Source organism: Hypomesus nipponensis, chromosome 11 (assembly GCF_054491055.1).
Source record: "Hypomesus nipponensis isolate SF chromosome 11, ASM5449105v1, whole genome shotgun sequence".
Classification (NCBI taxonomy): domain Eukaryota; kingdom Metazoa; phylum Chordata; class Actinopteri; order Osmeriformes; family Osmeridae; genus Hypomesus; species Hypomesus nipponensis.
The window spans coordinates 11,096,867-11,117,564 of NC_140371.1; the positions used below are offsets into that span (position 1 = coordinate 11,096,867).

General features: G+C 52.0%; 1 protein-coding gene across 3 annotated transcripts in view; it reads right to left on the reverse strand.

Moving 5' to 3' along the window:
* ehbp1 (EH domain binding protein 1) overlaps nucleotides 1-20,698 on the reverse strand; it is a 105,491-nt gene that overhangs the window by 33,817 nt on the left and 50,976 nt on the right. For all 3 annotated transcript variants that reach the window (XM_084708855.1, XM_084708853.1, XM_084708854.1), the window contains 6 exons: nucleotides 20,442-20,490; nucleotides 14,480-15,322; nucleotides 13,390-13,431; nucleotides 12,987-13,133; nucleotides 3,833-3,977; nucleotides 1,556-1,816 (listed from right to left, as the gene is read on the reverse strand). In XM_084708855.1, the coding sequence (XP_084564981.1) occupies nucleotides 1,556-1,816; nucleotides 3,833-3,977; nucleotides 12,987-13,133; nucleotides 13,390-13,431; nucleotides 14,480-15,322; nucleotides 20,442-20,490 (1,487 nt within the window). The remainder of the gene's footprint in view (nucleotides 1-1,555; nucleotides 1,817-3,832; nucleotides 3,978-12,986; nucleotides 13,134-13,389; nucleotides 13,432-14,479; nucleotides 15,323-20,441; nucleotides 20,491-20,698) is intronic.

Here is a 20,698-nt window from a genome sequence, read left to right on the forward strand (position 1 = left end):
CTCTCTCTCTCTCTCCTCCTCTCCTCCTTTGAGGAGTCACACATCTCCAGGCCTGCTCCCCAGAAGTCCTGGCCCTGTTGTTGCCCCCAGTCCCCCAGCCTCCTGCCCCCCCCCCCCTCCCATACAGAGGGGACCTGCCAGGTCTGTGCACTGGGCTGGGGGAGATGAAAGAGCACGAGGGGGTGACCGTTTCATATGTGTGACCTCACACACACACAGAGAGTGTGTGTGAGGTCACACATATGAAACGGTCACACAGAGTGTGTGTGTGTGTGAGAGAGAGAGAGAGAGAGAGAGAGAGAGACATGCACAAACGGATACTTACATGCAAGCGTCAGAGATGTTGTTTGCGAGTATGCACACATGCTCAAGCACACATGACACACATGCCCAGGGACACATTGTCAAGTTTGGACAGAAACACTATTTTAGTTGGTTAAGCACTGAACTGGTCAATAAGTGCCGGGCAAAGTACAGTACTTCCCTGATAAAACCGATTCATAAAATACAGTATTTATTCACAACTATCAACAAACTGTCAATAACTGAATGTAGACCAAGATAACTTGCGTTGTGAACCAATTTCATTATATATATTTTTTGTTGCATTAGGAATCATCGTTGCGGGCCCTTTCAGAACAGAAAAGTTGAGTGATAGGGGAGTCTGTTAAAGACACTTTTCTTACAAGACAAAGGAGGAGGAATTAAATAACAAACATACTGAAAACAAAAGAATAAGGAGAGACAAAACAATTGACAGAGAGATACTGGTGCTTCAAAGGGAAGGAACGCATTTGTCTATTTTCTTGTTTGTTTTCATATTCCCTGTCCATTTACTGTACTTTTTTTAATCTCGTATCGGCAGGGACTTGCGGTGGAAATCAACAAATAAATAAATAAAAGCAATAAAGCAATTAGTTTACTTTAACAAATACGTTTACTGAAGATATGATTTTTTTTTGTCGAGGGAACACTTTTTGCATGAGTTTTTTAATTAAGCTACTACTTTTTATTTATTAAGTTACAGAGAGGGAGAGAGAGGGGGACAGAGGGGGAGAAGAGAGAGGAAAAAGAGGGAAAGAAAAGGAGAGCATGTGAGGGAAAGATAGAGGAATGCAGAGAAAGGGGAAAAGAGAAAGAGGAGAGAAAGAGAGGGAGAAGAGAATTAAAACGGCCCTTTCACACAACAGGATCCACTTGAGTTCCACCTGCCGTTCTTGACCCATAGGACAGGGGTAGCTATGCCCCCCAGCCAATAGGAGGCGCAGGTCAAAGGAGAAAAGTGAAAATCAGGTTGTGCTCAAGCACAGTACGTCAGATGGAGAGAACGCAAGGAACAGAAAGAGTACACTGGTGACAAATGGCCACAGAGAGAAACAGCACGGTGTGTGTGTGGGGAAAAGAGAGAGTCACAGTGTGTGAGGGAGCAAGAGGGAAAAAGGGCGAGTCAACAACACGAAGACAGTGTCATGGACGAGGACAAACGCAGTGCAGACAGAGTGAACACACACATGCCATCACCACCACAACAGCCAGAGCGGGCTGGCGCTTTTACCCAGAGAGGTTAGCTCAGAGGTGGGGTTAGTAAGCTCCTCGGGCCCCTGGGCTGGGCTGGAGGTCTGAGGGGCCTCCGGCAGGTTAGTGTCTACCACGGCGCAGACGGCGGAGGCAGAAGCATAAGCAGCATCGCCATTGTCATCATCATCACGCTGCTCTTCCTCAGCTCTCCCCTCCTCCTCCTCCTCCTCCTCCTCTTCCTCCTCCACCCCCACATCATCCTCACCATCGCCACCACCATCAACTCCGTCCAACATTTCTGCAGGATTGAAAGATGCCACCGAAAGAAAGATAGAGGGAGGAAAATATTTGAGGGAGGAGAGAGATACACAGGGAGATAGAGAGATACACAAGGGGGAGAGAGAGGGGGGGGGGTTGAGCAAAGGCGGGTAAAAGAAAGAGAAAGAAATTCTGGGTTAGTATTAGCATAGCGTTATTGCTAGCAATGGTTTGAAGCGATCCTAAGTCAGGCAAGATGGAGAGCAGAAGCCAGTGGGGGTCCAGGAGCCTGGAGACACGGTGCTGTGCATGCTTTGGAGGTCTTCCTCGGCTTAACGCTCACGTCTCCCTCTCCAGCCACGGTGTGAAATTCACTGGAGGATCCAAGAAGGGTTTTCTTTCTCTAAGCACAATACTGGAACTGTGGGTTAGCGAGCAGAGTGGGATCTGGAGCTATCGACCTGGTGTCTGCTTGTCCCACTGGCCGTCTGTCTTCACAGAGAGGCAACTGAAGCACAGCCACCTCCGTCTTCCTGATTCCGTCACCGTGACCCTAGATAACGCCCCCCCTCCTCCCCCCTTCCGTCCGCAAACGAACACAAATGAAAATAAATATGGAGACACGTATTCCACTCTGCCCTCCCACGGGGGAAGAAGAAAAACACGCCTTTAAATCGTAAAACAACAAAACTAAATCCAGGCGCAATCCTTCCACATAAATAAGACTACTGTGTGTCACTGACAAAAAAAAAAAAGAGAGAAACATTTACGAATATTTGATATGGTGACCCCCCCCCCCCCTTTTATTCATTGCCACTTAGCCTACAGAGAGACAGGAGGGGGGGGGGGGGGTCCAGAGAGAGGGAGGGAGGAAAAAGGTAGGGGAGAGGGGAAAAAAAAAAAACGAGGGAGCATTTCTCCCTTTTTTAATTTGCTCGTCGTGATGTGGAGCGTGCACGTGCGAGCAAGCGGTTCCGGCGCGGCTGGCTAACACTAATTAACAAGGAGGCCATGGTGATGGAGTTTGGAAAGTTTTTTTTTTTTTTTTTTTTTTTTTTTGCGGGCAGGCGCTTGGCGGGGGCAGCCCGGGCTGAATTAAAGGACCCTGAGTGGTAAGGGGGAGCGCGGGGCTAGGATTAGCCGTTCTGCTCGGCAGGCCTTGTGTATCTGGGCCCACAGCATTTCACTCTCCCTCCCTCAGAAAAACTCCATTTTTAATGAGATCCGCAATTAGCCGAATTCAAAAAGGCAGAAAGAGCAAATAAACTGCGGCCTCTCTACTCTCCCTCTGTCCTTTTGTCTGCCTGTCTTCTTCCTTCTCTCGAACATCTACTCTGTAAGTTCTCTCTCGGCCGCTTGACCAAGTCCTGGTTCCTGGTCATAGTTACTGTTTTCATTCAGAGAAATCCCCCCACAGTCTTGTGGTTTGAGAATGCGCGTGAGAGAGCCTGCGTGCGCATTTTTTCTACCGAATGCACGGTTCCCATCCGACACGACCCCAATAACTGAGAGAAGTAATGCAACCACAAGCGTGTGGATGATCCAAAACAAATAACTAGAAAGGCCTAATAATGGTCATTACGATGATGACGGCAATTTCCAGCAAATGGAAATCGGTGGGACTTCGCGCTGCTGCATTTCCGACCACGATAGCAGTTATTAGACATGTTTTTGTTGTCTTCGGCCGTAATTCCTCGACACAAAGTGTTACGTTGATTAACTAGCAATTACGGGTCAAATGGGACCAGAGGACAGGCATGGTAAATTGATGTATAAATATGGAGTAGGGCTGCTTTACAAACCAGCAGTCATCAAATGGCAGCAGTTTTTTTTCTCCCCTCGATGCATTTTCAAGGATTAGCGAGACACCCTTTAGTGAGAGCCTAATGGAAATGCGTCCACCGGTGAGTTCTTTCAGCTCAGAGTTGACATAAGTGCCTGTTTATGTGTTTGTGTGTGTGTGTATCTAGGGTATAGTTTGTGCTTCTGCCATGCACAGAGGCTGTCTGTCTGTCTGTGTGTGTGTGTGTGTGTGTGTGTGTTATTGTGTACTCACCTCTGACCACTGTGGTCTTGCCTCGGCCTCTGTCTGCGGTCTTGTCGTAGAGCGTCATGTCGGCCATCTTGACCCCAGAGCGTGCCTCAGCGATGAGCTGTCTGGCCCTCTCTCGAAGCTGTCTCCGTCGTTCAGCATCCCGCTCCTACACACACATAGGTCTTGCATAGTCAGAACCACAGAGAAACATGCGCACACACATGACAAAAACTCACTCTCCATTACCACCACTTGTCAAATTGAGGCATAATTGAACACACAGACACACACACACACTCACAACCTCCATCGCACTACTGCACAGATACAGTATTGAACAGCTGCCATCTAAGTAATGACAGAAATGCCATTTCAGGCCCATCCAATCTGATCTCTGGTGATAAGAGGGGCTACAGACATGTACGCTCACACACACACACACACACACACATACACACACACAGGTAGAGAAGACCTGATGATGTCAATTGACAAACTCTCTACAGACGAGTTGATGAATGAGGGCCACACACGTGTGCAAACACACTCACCACACAAACACACAGAAACACTTTTACCTAAACACACACACACCCTTCCTGCAGACCTACCTTCCCAGAAGGAAAAGAAGCTTTAGTATATTTCCACCGTAATTTTTTTTTTTGCTTCCCTCTCTGATTTCTCTTAATCTCTGTATTCCACACTGTAGAGGGGATTTACCAGGGGGGGTTGGGAGGGTGGGGGGGCAGGTCCATTGAGCCGAAGCATTTAGCCATTAACAAAACAAGCGCCACCAGGCTAATGAGCTACATCTCTCTATTTCCATGTCAATTGTTTGTTTGTAGCCATTGTCAGAACGAGGACAATGGGGCGGAATTGCAAATGACAGCATCCTAATGTGGTGTGTGTGTGTGTGTGTGTGTGTGTGGAGCCCCAGGGGGAACTGTAGGGGCCACAGAACACCTCTGCGAAGGAGATGTATTCCTGTTTAGGAGTGGGTTGTGTCTCTATCAATCGATTTATCCAATATCCTAACTATTGTTACCTAGATCTAATTGTATAATGTATTTAAAAAGACACCCTGCATACCCAAGTTTAAAGCAGGTTTTTTTCCAATTCAGCTCTGCTCTGTTCACATGCAATGAAACCCCCCCCCCACACACACACACACACGCGCACACCTTAAACCCCTTCTTTTCTAAGCACGGCTTTTCTTGATATCCTAAATGTAATATCACAGAATAGAATAGTGATACCACCTTCTAGCTCCAACACTGACATCATATCAAATCTGGTCTTTGGCAGACCCACCACCCCCAACAAGGCCAAAGTGTGGGGATGGGGATATATTCATTTATATACACACACACACACACAACTCTGGCTTGCCTCTACTCAAAGCCAGCAAGCCCGACTTATTGTTGTCGGCCATTTTGGGAGGCCGGTTGATGGGAAATTGCCTTTGCCTATCCAGGGGCTAGGATTAACACTATAGAAAATGCATCTTCCCTCGTGCTACTGCTAGCTCAGCCAGCTATGGAGGCACTGATTAGAAGAAGAAAAAAATATGTAGGAGAATGTTTTGGGGGGAGAAAAGAGATTGGGGGACAGAGAGAGTAGAGGGTTAGAGGAGATTGCACATATGTGTGTGTGGGGGGGGGGGGGGGAGAGGGGGGAGAAAAAGGCTTTTGTTCGAAGGAGAAAAGTGGAGGACAATATGAGACATGATCTCGATTCATATTCTTGCGAGTGTGTGTGTGTGTGTGTCAACATGCCCTGTGCAGTTCTGCATTGCAGGGTTATCTCCGCATCAGATAGGGAAACTGAAAAGCAACAACAGCATGAAGAGAGGTGATAGTTTCTTTTTGCAAGCAGACAAACACACCTCCACCCATATCACACCCACACACCTCTGGGCCTGCATAATCTCACAGCAGAGAACATACAGAACGCTTGATCAAAGACACTTGCAAACCAATACACACACACACACACTCCTTGGGTGTCGACACAGAACCAGTCGACGACAAACAGAGAAACATAAAAAGGAAATTCTAAGTGTAAAGGGCACTGGCCACTCTGTCCAGCCAAGTCCCTCTTTGATGGTTCTCTGTGAAAAGAACGAGACTGAGGATGGGATGGGGGTCGGAGGAGGGGACAGTTCGGGATAAAGACACTCGGAGGGAGATCCACTCCTGTCTTTTAGGAACATGGATCGGAGCGTGTTCTTCTGTTGGGCGGGCTGGAGAGCTCCAGGGAAGAGGGCCGTCTGCGAGGCTGAGACAGAGGCTGCCTGTGTGGGATTTGGCGTCAGGGCGAGAGCCCCCCTCTCCGCTCTGGAGGTTTACTGGGGGTGGGTGGCTGAGTGGTGGAGTTGGCTGCTCTTTTTTTTGGGGGGGGGGGGGGGGGGGGAGCGGAAGGCACACACACGGGTGACCATGCACGGCGCCGGCTGGCGAGGGCACAGAGTGACGTGACTGATGCACGCCCAGGAAATATTTGTCTGGAGGCCAGAGCTCGGTACACACATCTAAAGAGACATGCACATAAAAACACATGGAAAGAAATGCACCCGCACACACACGCATGCTAGACGGAGGACACGTCAAGCTTCCAGACAGCCGCGGCCGCAAGGTCCGTCATGCACTCCCGGGGTATCCGTGGTGAGAGTTGTTCACAGTCAAGAGGTGCTTTGGGTCTCTATACAGCTCGCCCGCACACAAACGCATCACCTGATTTCAACAACAACAACAACAAACGCGAAAACACACGCAAACAAACACGCCCATGCAACAGACACAGATCAAGATACAGACAGCCAGCCATCAGAGAGAGAGAAAGACAGACAGACAGACAGACAGACAGAGGAAAGGGGAAAGGAAAAATGAGACATAGGCAGTGGAGAAGGCAAGCGAGGAAATAGAGAAATGAAGAGAGGAAAGGGGAAAGCGAAAAAGGGCGAGGGAGGGAGGAGAGAGAGCGAGGGAGGAGAGGGAGCGTAGCTCCTGCTTATCGGCCAACGCCAGACGGAGTGCGCGGATCAATAGGCGCGTGAGGCCCACAGCGATCAATGCATTTGATAAGGAATTAAAGAGGAGCCACTGTACATGGCTATCAAAGGACCTGGACATGGCCTAATTATGATTCGACGGATGCGTGCTGATGATAGGTGTGTGTGTGTAGGCGTGTGTGTGTGTGTGTGTGTTGGGGGAGAGAAAGGAAGCGCTCGAGGGTGGTGAGTATGAGGATGGGTGGGGTGGAGGGCTGCCCCTTAGCTAGGAGGACAGGCACGGACACACACACACACCAACACGCACACCAACACACACACAGCGTGGTCGCTGGGTAGTGTCTGTGTGTGATGCTTTTTGGGGTGTGGGGTGGCATTACGTTAACTGGACACAATGGCAGGGCCACAGAGAAAACCGGAGACGGATCCACACACACTGCGGCTAGGTCTAGGCTAGGTCTAGGATAGGCCTAGGTCTAGGCTAGGTCTAGGTTAGGCCTAGGATAGGCCTAGGATAGCCTAGGTCTAGGCTAGGTCTAGGTTAGGTCTAGGATAGGCCTAGGTCTAGGCTAGGTCTAGCTCGGCGCAGCTAAGGAACACCACGCCTCCTCAGTGATGACACACAAGGCAGACATCCACGACAGGGCCTTATGTGCTCGGAATAAATGCAGAAACTCCAATAAATACAACTTGACAAACAACTTTTCGAGGGTAGGTATGTGTAGGAGTGTGAACATGTGCATAGGTGTGTGGGTTAGGGTATTGGGGCGGGTGTGAGTGAGCGACCAATGAGAAGGTTTGTGTGCGTGTGTGTGTGCGTCAACCCCAGTGCTCGCTCTCTAACAAAGGGCGCAGAGAGGCTAGTGGCACTGAGGGACAGGTAAAACAGGTAGGGTGGGAAAAGCGCACAAACACCCCACAAGCAAACTCACCAAAAAAACCCACGCACACATTTCCAGTGTGATGGGAAGAGCTTGCCCTTTACGCAGACAGACAGGATAATGAGAGCACAGAATATGAGCTGTGAGCTGTGAGGCAGGAGGACACACAGGCACTGGCAACACAGCTCCACGTGTTACAGCAAATAAAGAGAGGAACCCAACACACACACAGAACCCAACACACACAGAACCCAACACACACACACAGAACCCAACACACAGACACACAGAAAACGGCTCACACGTGTGGGCGAAAGCACAGATCGACTGTAATTAAACAAAGCTTTGGGTCTCCGCTTCTGAAAACACAAACTTGAGAGTTTAGTAAATCCACTGGATTAAACAACAGCAATTTCACATTAAATGAACATTAAATCGCGAGCTCTCCAATCTGAGCTTTTTATCCTTCATATTTTATTCATACAGTAAGAAGTGGGCTCTGTGCATCACATTACATAGAGGGAGGGTTTCTTTGGGAGTACGTTTGTGTGATGAAATTCACTTTTCAACACTTATGAGACGGTAATTGCAGCCATTTCAAAAGTTGTTGTACTGGATTTTTATAGACAATGTGTGTGTGTGTGTATGGAGGAAAAAGGTGTGTGTAAATGTGCGTGCGTGTATGTGTCATAGTGCCTTGCTTCTGATGGCTTGATCTACTCTTGTGATGCAACTGAGAGCCCTCTCTCTCCCCTTCCCTCACTCCCTCCCTCTCCCTGCCTCTCTCTCCCCTTCCTGCCTCTCTCTCCCCTTCCTGCCTCTCTCTCCCCTTCCCTCCCTCCCCCCTCCCTCCCTCCCTCCCTCCCTCCCTCCCTCCCTCCCTCCCTCCCTCCCTCCCTCCCTCCCTCCCTCCCTCCCTCCCTCCCTCCCTCTCTCCCTCTCTCTCTCTCTCTCTCTCTCTCTCTCTCTCTCTCTCTCTCTCTCTCTCTCTCTCTCTCTACCACTCTCTCTCTCTCTCTCTCTCTCTCTCTCTCTCTCTCTCTCTCTCTCTCTCTCCCTCTCTCTCTCTCCCCCTCCCTCCCTCCCTCTCCCTCCCTCTCTAGCACACTCAATTTGGAGGCCGTCTTTGATCTCCGCTCAAGCCAATTCAGCAATGACACATACACACACAGACAAACACACACACACACACACATACACACCAACCAAAGAAACTCCCCACCAAAACTATTTAGTTTCATTAGGGGCAGATTCTTCAAAACGAGGCACAAGAAAGGAGGGGGCAGAGAAGAGAAAAAAAAAGAGAGAAAAGAGAGAGGAGAGAAGAAAGGGACGGGAGCGACATGAAAGGGAGACCTGCTGAAAAACTATTACTGCTGTGAGAAAAGTTGAGAAGAGGGAAAGAGGAGGGGAGGGGTGGGGAGGAAGAAGGACACTGTGAAAAAGGCCACATTTGCATTTCCAAAATGGTCAATTTCTTCTTCTTTTTTTTTTATTTTTTTTTTTTGATTTTGAACGCTGCATTGGTTTCTTTTTTCCAATGCGGAATAAGAAGAAAACATTGAACCTGGAATGGTTTGCTTCTACCAGTAGGCCTGATGGGTCAGTTTCTAAACTCAGTGCTCAGATCTGTAATGAGCAAGTGGGAGATGCATCTTAAGAGAGGATGTAGAACAGAGGGCAGAGCAGAGCAGGGAGAAGCAGGGACAACTGGAGGTCAAAGGTTTCCCATTAGGACAGACTCAGAAGTCACCCGCAATGCCACTGGAGGAGAAGACAAGGGTCACCACCCCCCCCCCCCCAAAAAAAATCAAAGGGAGCCCAATTAAAGGAATCAGAACGACCCAGTGAGCATGAGAATGCTCACCTGGAGAACACGTGCACAGACATGCGTACACACACAGTATGTAGACGCCGTAACAACATGCAAACACAAGAGCATTTGCATACTTGTAAGTACACACACACGCACACAATATAACATTCACACACACGCTCAAATATACTGTACACACACACACACAAAGTTACATGGGGCCTACACACACACACACCTCTCCCAAACCTAGGCAGCATCCTCATAATTACCTTGGCCACAGCTGTGTGAAATTACTGCTCTCATCTACTAATGGATGAGGAGACCTGGAGCGAACAGTACAGACACACACACACACACACACACACACAGGGAGGGAGATACAGACACACAGACAGGCCAAATGGCAGAACGAACTGAAATTCTTCTGAGGGCCTGATTTTGGGGACCACTGTTTTCAAGACATCCCTCTTTCAGCCCCCATTAAGGAGGTGGGTGGGGGAGAGAGGAGGAACCGACACGTCCTTTTTTATGATTGCTCATTAATTACCAATTTGCTTGCAGCAGGGGGTGTGACATTACAAGAGATCTGGGCTACAAGTCCTAATAGACTGTGAAACCCACCTAGGAGGGAGGGGACAGGGGGAGGGGACAGGGGGAGGGGACAGGGGGAGGGGACAGGGGACAGGGGGAGGGGACAGGGGGAGGGGACAGGGGACAGGGGGAGGGGACAGGGAACAGGGGGAGGGGACAGGGGGAGGGGACAGGGGACAGGGGGAGGGGACAGGGGGAGGGGACAGGACAGGGGACAGGGGGAGGGGACAGGGGACAGGGGGAGGGGACAGGACAGGGGACAGGGGGTGGGGACGGGACAAGGGGAGGGGACAGGGGGAGGGGACAGAGTTACGGGACAGGGGACAGGGGGACGGGACAAGGGGAGGGGACAGGGGGTGGGGACAGGACAGGACAGGGGGAGGGGACAGGGGATGGGGACGGGGGAGGGGACAGGGGACAGGGGGAGGGGATGGGACAGAACAGGGGGAGGGGACAGGGGGAGGGGATAGGGGACAGGGGACAGGGGGAGGGGATAGGGGACAGGGGGACATGAAAAACTATTAGTATAACTCCAACCCCCCCCCCCCCATCAAAGCTCCAGCGCTGAGAATGTGTGGGACTATGGGACAAACTAAGAGAATGTGTGGGACTATGGGACAAACTAAGAGAATGTGTGGGACTATGGGACAAACTAAGAGAATGTGTGTATGTGACAGAGAGAGAATGTGTGTGTTGGTGTACGCGCGTTGGAGAGAGAGAAGTGAACTGGTGACCTCTCATCAAAGAGAGGAGCTCTGTGGGCCACAATCAGGAGTGGGCCGGCCACAGCGAGGCTTCACACACACTCACACACACTCACACACACTCACACACACTCACACACACTCACACACACACACACACACTCCAGTGAACACCGTCCATGTACCACACTCCCTGTACCAGACAGACAGACACCGTTTATGACACTTGGGGACAGGTGTCTAGATGTCTATGTTGAGCGCTACACAACACACATTAGCGCCATTTCCATGGAAGAACGGAGCCTACTTTAATTGAATTAAATTATTCCTTACGCAAAGTCGCTACTTAGGGAGGCGGAGAGTGGGGACGTGGAGCCCCAGGCCACCATGAGCGATAACGCAGCTACACGCGTGCACACACAGGAATACATGGTCTGACACACACACACACACACACACACACGCACGCACACGCACACACACACACTCTCAGGACAGGCACACGGACGGGTTTGCTAATCAAAACAAGACATCCAGTAATCTAATCTAAATCGCTGACAATTATCAGACGTCGCTGAGAGGCTAGGCGGAGTCTTTTGATCAATGTTTCCTATTAAAAAGAGAAACAATTCGATATCCCCTCCTCCTTCCCCTCCGTGACTAATGCATAGGAGCTTATTAACAAGTTGTCCTTGGGAAATTAGTTTGAGTACAGGGTGTGTGTGCGGAGGGGGCGGCTGGCTGCTTAAGCATCTCATCTGGCCGTGTCGGCCATCTTGCCATTTAACAAGTTTAGGGGTTTTTTTACGCAGTAAAAAAAAAACAAAAAAACATACCGTCTGGGTGGGAGGCTTTGAAAACTCTTAATTCTATTTCCCCTTCTGAAGACTTTCAAGGCGCCACCGTTCTGTGGACGTGGCGTGGTTCTTTTCCTTATGATTATGCCGAAATCATGCAGTCACTCACACACATGGGAATGCATGCACACACAAGACACACACATTTTAAAAACCATATAATTCAAGGGCAACTCGTCCTTTCAGCCCCCCCCCCCCCCCCCCCCCAAAAAAGCAGGGCCGTGAAGCTGCTGCTTTCTAGATATTTCATTACCGAGAGGTTTTCATTTCAACTCCCCCCCCCCCCCCCCACCCCCCACACACACACTTCTATCCCCTTCAAACTTTAGACGCCGCTACTCGTGTTATTTATTTATTTTCCTTCTCTTCCCCACGCTCCCCTTCCTCCACAGACACAACGTGGCTCAGTCGTACACGCGCCATATTCAACCTGACTGCCTCCATTTTCTCCGATGGGGGGGGGGGGGAGTTACTTGAAGGTGTCACATGGCCCCTCTAACTTATTGTGCTCAGTCAACCACAGTTGGCTCAGTTCGCCCTTAACGCAGTCGCCAGCTCCGAACGCCGTGGATGTGACATTTAGTACGCGTAATACGAACGAATGGGAGACAGGTGACTTGCAGCAGGTCTCTGAATACAAAAAAACAACATGTGGATCCAGGGGCCGGAGGACATGGAGATAGAGCAGGCATGAGGGGGGAACTGAGGCAGAGCAGCTTATAGGGGGAAGGAGATGGAAGAAAGAGGGGAAGAGATGGAAGGGTGGAAAAAAAAAGGAGTGCTTTGAAAAGAAGTGAGACCAAACCATATTTCTTTCTTGTTCGCTTGGCCAAACCTTTGACACCATCGGGCCCCGGTGTGTCCGGGTCCTGAAAAGGCGCTGAGGCGGTTTAATAAGGAAGGGCCCTTTTTGGGAGGCCCTCTCACATGCCTGCTCACAAATCCAACTATTGTCCCTGGCAGACAGCCGGAGAAGCAGGGCTGTGGAGAGCCAAGGAGCGACCTGTCAGCGGGCGGAGCACACAGCGTTCTGAAGCTTCTCACTACAACTGTCTCAGGGGAGGAGGAGGGAGAAGGACTGACACGCAGAGAGAGAGGAGGACGTCGGAGGAGGAGAGCACAGGGATGAAGGAGGAGGAGAGGTGGGAGCGGCTGCTGGTTGTTGACTTGTTCAGACACTGCAGGTCCGTCACAGGTGCTCTCCTCCACACACGCACGCACACACACCTACAAACGATGTCACTCTTTTGCGACATACAAACATCCACAAAACACAATCCCCCCCCCCCCTGCCCCCCTCCCAGCAGGCTTACGTCGGTGGCGCTGGGGGCTCTGGGTAGTGCTGGCAGAGCCGAGTTGCCCGTGTGCTTGCTGCCGGCCTTCATAGCGGCGTCTCGCCGGGCCTGCTCCAGGAGAAGCCTGGCCCTTTCCTTCAGCTCCTCCTGACGAGACTGCACCTTCTGTGGGGATGAAGGGGAGCGTGCGCGTGAGGTGTGGGTGGGGGTAGCGAGCGGATAGCTTTGAAGGTCTACAGAAAATGCTGGACAAAAACATTTGGCACTGGCTATAGGACAGATTATTTGTCTGAATAATGTGCCTGACAAGCAAAATGACTTGGTTTAGTGTTGGAGACATTTCGTGACTCTGAATGCATACGGAGTGGGGAGAACTCAAGAGAAAATCCTCCGGAGCTCAGTTGACATGAACGCTGCTCACCTTTTCTGCGGCTGGGCTTGATGCAGGGACAGGGGTAGGCTCCTGGGTGGGAACAGGGGGGTTCGTGCGAGAGAGGGACAACAGGGTTAATGCAACGCACAACTTCCCCAGAGGTCATCCCATGCATGCCACTTGTGTCGAGGTGCCTTTTGACACGTGGGAGCAGAGGACATTCCCCGGCCAAATGCTCGGCCTCATCACGGGGGGGAGGCGCGTGTGGGGAGGGGCCAGACGGAGGGACAAGTGCATTGTGGCACGCGCACAGACACACACACGCGCGTCTCCAGGATTGCATTCCGTCGTGCTTTCTAGATTCACACGACGACACAGATGGACAAACTCAACGAACGCTGACCCGACACTCGGAAAGACCAAGTGAGGATGGAAGTATTTCGCCAAATGCCCAGTGTCGCAGACGGCTTGACGTGTGCCAAGTCGGACTGCAGAGCCGCCCTCTCTCCACTAATACAATAAAGACCCATCAAGATGGAGCGCCATGGCCGACACGACCCCTGCCTGACCTTTCATCTTGTAAACACTGTAAACAGGACACGGTAATCTGGGGCTAAGGCTAGCTCGCAGCCAGCTGTGTGTGTGTGTGTGTGTGCGTGTGACGAGAGGCAAGATGAGGTGTGCTTTCTGAGGCGTATCCATGCCTGAGCAGTCACAGCCAAAACTGCCATCAACTGGCAGGATGAGAAATATAATGAAAAATATAATGAAATGTCAAAGAGCCGCTCCTGAGGTGTGTTTTTTTTATTTATTCTTTTTTTAATATATTTCTTTAGTTGGCGCACCTTAGCCGCTCGACCCCGCGCGTCTGGCTGTCGGGGGGTTACGACAACATCGGGAACACGGTGAGCATCGCAATTTTGAACGTGTACGTCTTTGAAGTTAGTGGGAGTTTGACATATTTAACTCCTGCTACTTGGACGTCTCGTGATCCCTTGTCGGGCGCTAAACTTTGAGTCCCGACAAGGGAGGACGTCGATTGAAAGACGAACGCCTTTTTAGGTTTCGAAAGCGCCCTTCTAGGATGACTGAGCTTGTGTTTACCTGCTCTCCAGATGTTGCGCGTTTGTGTGTTCACCTGTGTGGTGGGCGTGTCCGCGTGGTTTAGGGGCGGCGAGCTGCTGTCGGAGGCGGGCTCCGACTCGGCGTGGCGCAGGCTGGCCCTCTTCTTCTTGATGAGGTCTGCGTCCTGGTTGTAGGAGAAGCCCAGCTTGTGGGGGGGCGAGCACCCCCCTCGCCGGGAGGGGGACCCCGAGTCGGGAGGCCCGCCCTCTCCGTCCCCAGGCGGCCCCCTGTCCTCCTCCCCTCCCGTCCGCGGCCCCTCTCGCTCCGCCCCTCGCTCGGCGCGCAGCGGCAGCTCGCTCGGGTCCAGGGTCTCCGCCTTCCCCATCGGCCTCCTCCCGTCGGGGGCGGAGCCCGGCGGGCCGAGGGGCGCGGCCGCGAGCCTGGGGACGGCCCTCGGGTGGGAGGAGTCCGGCGGCGGCGGCGAGGCGGCAGAAGCGGCGCGGGCCGTCTGGATCGGGGGCGGCGAGGCGGAGAGCCGGCGGGGCGGGAGGGCGGCCGGCGCCGCCGCGTCCGTCCTCTCCGGCGCCGCGTCGTCCACCGCTTCCTCGGCGCCGTTGGTGGCGCCGCCGCCGTCCTCGGCCGGGGCGGCCTCGCGCTGCTGCACGTCGTTGAGCTCGGCGTAGAACTTGTCCTGGCCGATGGAGGCGTTGGTGTCCGTCTCAAAGTCGCCCACCTTGTAGGTGCTGCGGCTGCTGTTGGCCTCGATCTGCACCACGTTGAGCTCCTCGCCGCTGAAGTGCGCCCGGATCTGGTACAGGTAGGTCATGACCGTCAGCTTGTCGGGGATGGCCAGCAGCACCATGTCGGACGGCTCCAGCAGGCGGGAGATGCCCAGGCTGGCGAAGCCGTCGTACGCCTGCCGAGAGGAGAGGAGGGCCGAGGGAATAGAAACGACAGACGTGAACAAGATGTCGGCTGAGGTACGTTTCAAAATGATACTTTTGACATTTTTCAAAACTCTAGGAGGTTTTTGCGGTGTGCTGTGTGGGTGGCATGGAGGTCGGTTGGGAGAGACTGGAGGAAGAGTTGATGTGCGTGTGTGTGTGTCCATGGCAGAGTTGACTGTGTATTTACCCAGTGTAGGACAGGCCTGAATGGAGGGGTTGGAGCTGGAGGTCAAAGGGAAGGAGGAGCAGGGGTGAGAAGGGGGGAGGACAGGCCGGGCATGGTGGGAGAGGGATCTGGGGGTGACGTTGGTGTCATGTGACTTGACCTCAAAACGACTGGAAGGTGAGAACATATGACAGCCCACCCATTTGGGATGGGGCAATCATGGCTGGCAGTGTGCACGTGTGTGTGTGTGTGTGTAGGCTGTTGACAGGTCATGTCAGGGATGGTTGTCCCTGATAAGACAGGCAGATACCCCAAGACAGAGCTTTTAATCCTGAGAAGGGGGGAGGTGTGTGTGCTCGCGCATGTGTGTGTGTATGTGCGTGCGTCGTTATCGCCACCACATCAACCTGCCCACGTTCTCCACCACGCGTGTAATTGGTCTGATTTAAGACTGATGAGAAAATACAGGTTCTGGTTATCAACTGACACATAAACCCAATCCCCCATCACCTGATAGACTGCTACAGACAGAAGTGTGTGTGTGTGTGTGTGTGTGGGGGGGGGGGGGGGGGCAACCATTATCGTAGCCAATGACAGGTAAATAAATAGATTAAAACCTCCACACACCCCCAAGTCTCTACACACTCCACCTGGGTATCTGAACTTGTATCTGAACTGCTTGATAGCGTCAAGGTAATTCCAACCTGTTGACGATCACACACTCGCACTCGTTTGTTTTACTGCCTTTCAACTCTGCAGGGTCCATCGTTACCTCTCACACACACACACACACACACACACACACACACACACGTTAGTGGTCAAGAGGAGCAGGCAGGAGGAGAGAGGTGAGGAAATTGAGAAAGGGAGCGAAAGAAAGAAAGAGAGAGAAATTTCTCAATTTACTATTAATTATGAGCCTTTTTGTTCCGGGTCTTTTCACTCACTCGCTCCTTTTTGTCCCTTTCCACTCCTTTACAGAGAGGTTGACAATAGGCAAAGCAATGTATATACACTCGCACTGGGAGACGAGGTGTGCGTGCATGTGTGCCTGGAGTACAGGCCAGACCAGAAGAAAGGACACAGAAGAAAAGAGAGAGAGAGAGACCAGAGAGGAGTCGGCCCCCAGTTTAGAGTTTCTCCTCCGTCTCTCCTCCGTCCGCGGAGAGAGGGAGAAGAGAGCGAGAGAAAGAATGAAAGGAGGGGAGTAAGAGGGACTGATTGGGTTTCTAACACGTATTCAGGGGAGCAAAGTGTGCGTGCATTGTTCCCTTCTCAGGCCAAAGTAGGCTGTGAAAGAGAGCGACAAGCTCGCAGCTCACGAGGGGACGGAAAGAAAGAATGGGGGAAAGAATGGGGGAAAGCGAGAGTGGAGACAGAAGAGAGGAGTGTGGGGGGGGGGGGGGGGCTCTCATGTCGGGTGTTGTTTCAGGTGGAGGTTGATGTTGGCAGGTGCTTTTTAACCTTGGTTGTCACGGGCTCAGCCATTTTGGAATATAAAGACTACTGAACATAACGTGCAAATCATTTACATTAAATGTGTCCCAAGTACTGCTTCCCTAATAGGGTGGGGATTCAAACAATTAATAATAATAATAACATACAAAAGGCTTTCGGTTTTCTTTGACAAAGCCAGTTGGAGATGGACCAGAAATGGAGGAAAGAGAGGGGAAGACTTTGCAGAAACGCTCGAGCCGGAAACAAACTTGAGGCTGCTCTTAAGGCCTCAGCCCAGATGGCTCTGCCCAGTCTATAGGTCTCCTTATTCATTTCATTAGAACTCACTAATAACTAACTCAAATATATACATACGTAGACACACACAACTATCTATATATCTACATACCTAACTATACATGATCATAACTCCATTGCATATGGGTATTTTATATAACACTTTTCAACACCCAGCGCTGACAAAAGGGAAGGGTTGGGGCTGGGCTACCCCACCCCCCCGCCCCCCTCCTCAGGCTCCTCCCCCCTCTGTGATTGACAGGCATCCATCGCTGTCAATCATGAGCAGCTCCCCACTCCCCTGTGGTTGGGCTCCCAGCGCTTTCCCCTGGTGCTCCACGCACTTATATCAGATACCATGGGAAATGACTTCTGCTCTGTCTCATTACACACACGCGCGCGCGGGCACACACACACGCACAGACAGAAACACGCACGCACACACACACACACACAAACATTAAACAAATTGAAACACTTATACCACGGCAACACAAAATGGAACCAAAGAAAAAACAGGCTATTCAAACTCCCAGATCTAGGCTCCACACAGACAAACAGTCTTCATTCAGACTGAGTTAATGCATTGATAATAGATCTTTTCAAAGGCTGGGAAAGCCTAATATTCTCATCACCCTGCCCCCCCCCCACACACCAATCCCCCCCAATTATTGATTGTCCTTATCTATCATATTTCAATGGAGTCAGGGGTTATTGCAATCACTGCTCCCAGACAGAGAGAGACGGAGAGAGCAGAGAAGTGACGCCCGTGTCTATCAAATAGAAATGAAAGGATGAGCCGGGGATGGAAAAACTGCTGCAGTCTCTCTCGCTCCCTCTATCCCTCCATCTCTTCCTCCTTTTTCTCATTTAGTCCTGCCGCTTCTCGTCGTCAGTCACTGCTGCGGTCCGTCCCTCCCTCCACCTCACACCTCGACTCTCCTCAGGTTCCTCCCCGACTCCCTCTCCCTCCCACCCTCTCCTTTTCTCCCGCTCCCATCTCTCATACTTGCACCCTCTCTCTTCCTCCCTCCCTCTCCCTTTCTCCCTCCCTCTCCCTTTCTCCCTCTCTCTCCCTCCCTTGCTCCCTCTCCCTCCCTTGCTCCCTCTCCCTCCCAGCCCTTGCCTCCCTCCCTCTCTCCCTCCCTTGCTCCCTCTCCCTCCCAGCCCTTGCCTCCCTCCCTCTTTCCCTCCCTTGCTCCCTTTCCCTCCCAGCCCTTGCCTCCCTCTCTCCCTCCCTTGCCTCCCTCCAAGCTCTTTTCTCGTTGCCCCCCTCTCTCCCTCTGGGCTCCTTAAACCTGGACGCTCCGTCGACGGCCCCGGTGCCTGGGAGGCCTGGGAGGCCTGCGTGTCTCCTTCCTGAACGGACAGGCAGAGCTACGGGCACAGTCCTCCCTTACCCAGCGCCTGCCACGTACCAGGCAAACGCTCGCACACTCTGCACTCCATGCATGACAACCCTGAAGACTCACAATGTCGCGCGCACACCTTTCCCTACCCACTCCCACGCCTCCTTTGCCGACTCCTTCCCCTCTTTCCTCTCTCCCTCCTGGCCCCGTCTCCCTTTCAGAGGCCCAATTCCAAATCAAGCCCCGGGCGCTTGTAGCGATCTTAAAGAACAGGACGGCGCTGGCTCTCTATCTCGCCTGTTAAGGCCGGATATTTCACCATGTTGCTCAGACCCATCCTATCCTCTCAGATCTACCCAAGTGCCTGGGGAGGTAGAGGCAGGCAGCAGATATGGAATTGGCTCTCTCTCTCCCTCCTTCTCCCCAATCCCTGTTCCCCCCCTCCCCCCTTTCCCTCTCACTCTCTCCCTCTCCACAGCGGTCATTGTCAACACGGCACCATTCATGCCTAACAGGGGCACCAGGGGTTATCGGTGTGTGTGAGAGTGTGTGTGTGTGGGGGTGTGTGAGTGAGTGAGTGCAGGAAATCAAGCTGCAGGAAACGGAGGCAGATCATTCTGTGTAGCCCCTCAGGCTGGAAAGGTTTCAGGCCGTGTGTGTAGAGGGAGAGTAAGTAAGCGAGTGATGACAGAGGAAAAGACAAGCAGGCGTGTGTGTGTGTGTCTGTGTGGGGGTGGGGGGAAATCAACATGAGGTAATAAGGAGACAGTGTGTCCTGCACTTCTGCTGACCTGTTGCGTGTATGTTGCCGGTTCTAACAATCGAAAAAAAAGCTATTCATACGCACCAAGACGTCATTTTAACAAAGCCCTCTCTGAAAAGTGACATGTCAGTAAGGAATCGTGCACTGCAACACGCCTCAACACACTACACAGAGAAAATATATCCAGGTGTGTCAGTGGTGAGGATGGGTGTGTGTGTGTGTGTGTGCGGGAGGGGGGGGGCGTGCAAGCCTATTTGTCAGGCACCATTCCGCAGCAAATTCCTCAATGGGTAGAAAGGTGGAGGGGAGAAGAGGGGGGGAGGGAGGGAATAAAGGAGAGGAGGAAAAGATGCTCTGAAGGTAGACACGAGCTGAAAACTGGATTACAGCGGCGGCGGGCCGACCCCATGAAGTACCCCCTCACACACACGCACCACGAGTTTCACCCAGTGTGCCTGCTCAAACTTTACAATACTCTGTGCCTCGCTGAGCTCTCTGGGCTTCTGCAAAATGCCGGCCCTGTCTCCCAGCTCACTCTCTTCTACCTCCACACCATCACAGGTGCTCCTCAAATGCCGGCCCTGTCTCCCAGCTCACTCTCTTCTACCTCCACACCATCACAGGTGCTCCTCAAATGCCGGCCCTGTCTCCCAGCTCACTCTCTTCTACCTCCACACCATCACAGGTGCTCCTCAAATGCCGGCCCTGTCTCCCAGCTCACTCTCTTCTATCTCCACACCATCACAGGTGCTCCTCAAATGCCGGCCCTGTCTCCCAGCTCACTCTCTTCTATCTTCACACCATCACAGGGTATTTTTGCACATTCACGGCAGGCAGTTCAGTTCTGATCCCATCCCGCCTCTCCCAGGTGACTTTTTCTCTCTCTCTCAAGATGCACGTGTGCTTGCGAGAGCACACACAAACTCAGGATGAGACACAATTACCCCCCTCCCCCCATGTCCAGGGATTAATGGTAGATCCCTAAATAAGACAGGATGGAGATATGGTGAGACGGAGGGGGCTAAGTGGTGACGGAGGGGAGGGGGGCGGCTGGCTCTGCAGTTGCAGACACTTACCTTTTTGTTGTTTTCTTTAATATCCTGAGGATTGAGAGCCTTGTAGTCTCTGGACGAACAGCAGGGAGGGTAGGAGGGAGGGAGGGAGGGAGGGGGGAGAGAGCGAAAGAGTGCTTTTAGATATGCAACACATGTAATGGCATTAGAACTGTAACATGCAATTTCACAGCGGCGCAATCAACAAAACTAATAGAGTGGAAAATCGCACACAATCACAATCACATGGTGTGCAAGGAAATGCGCGCGCACAGCATGGC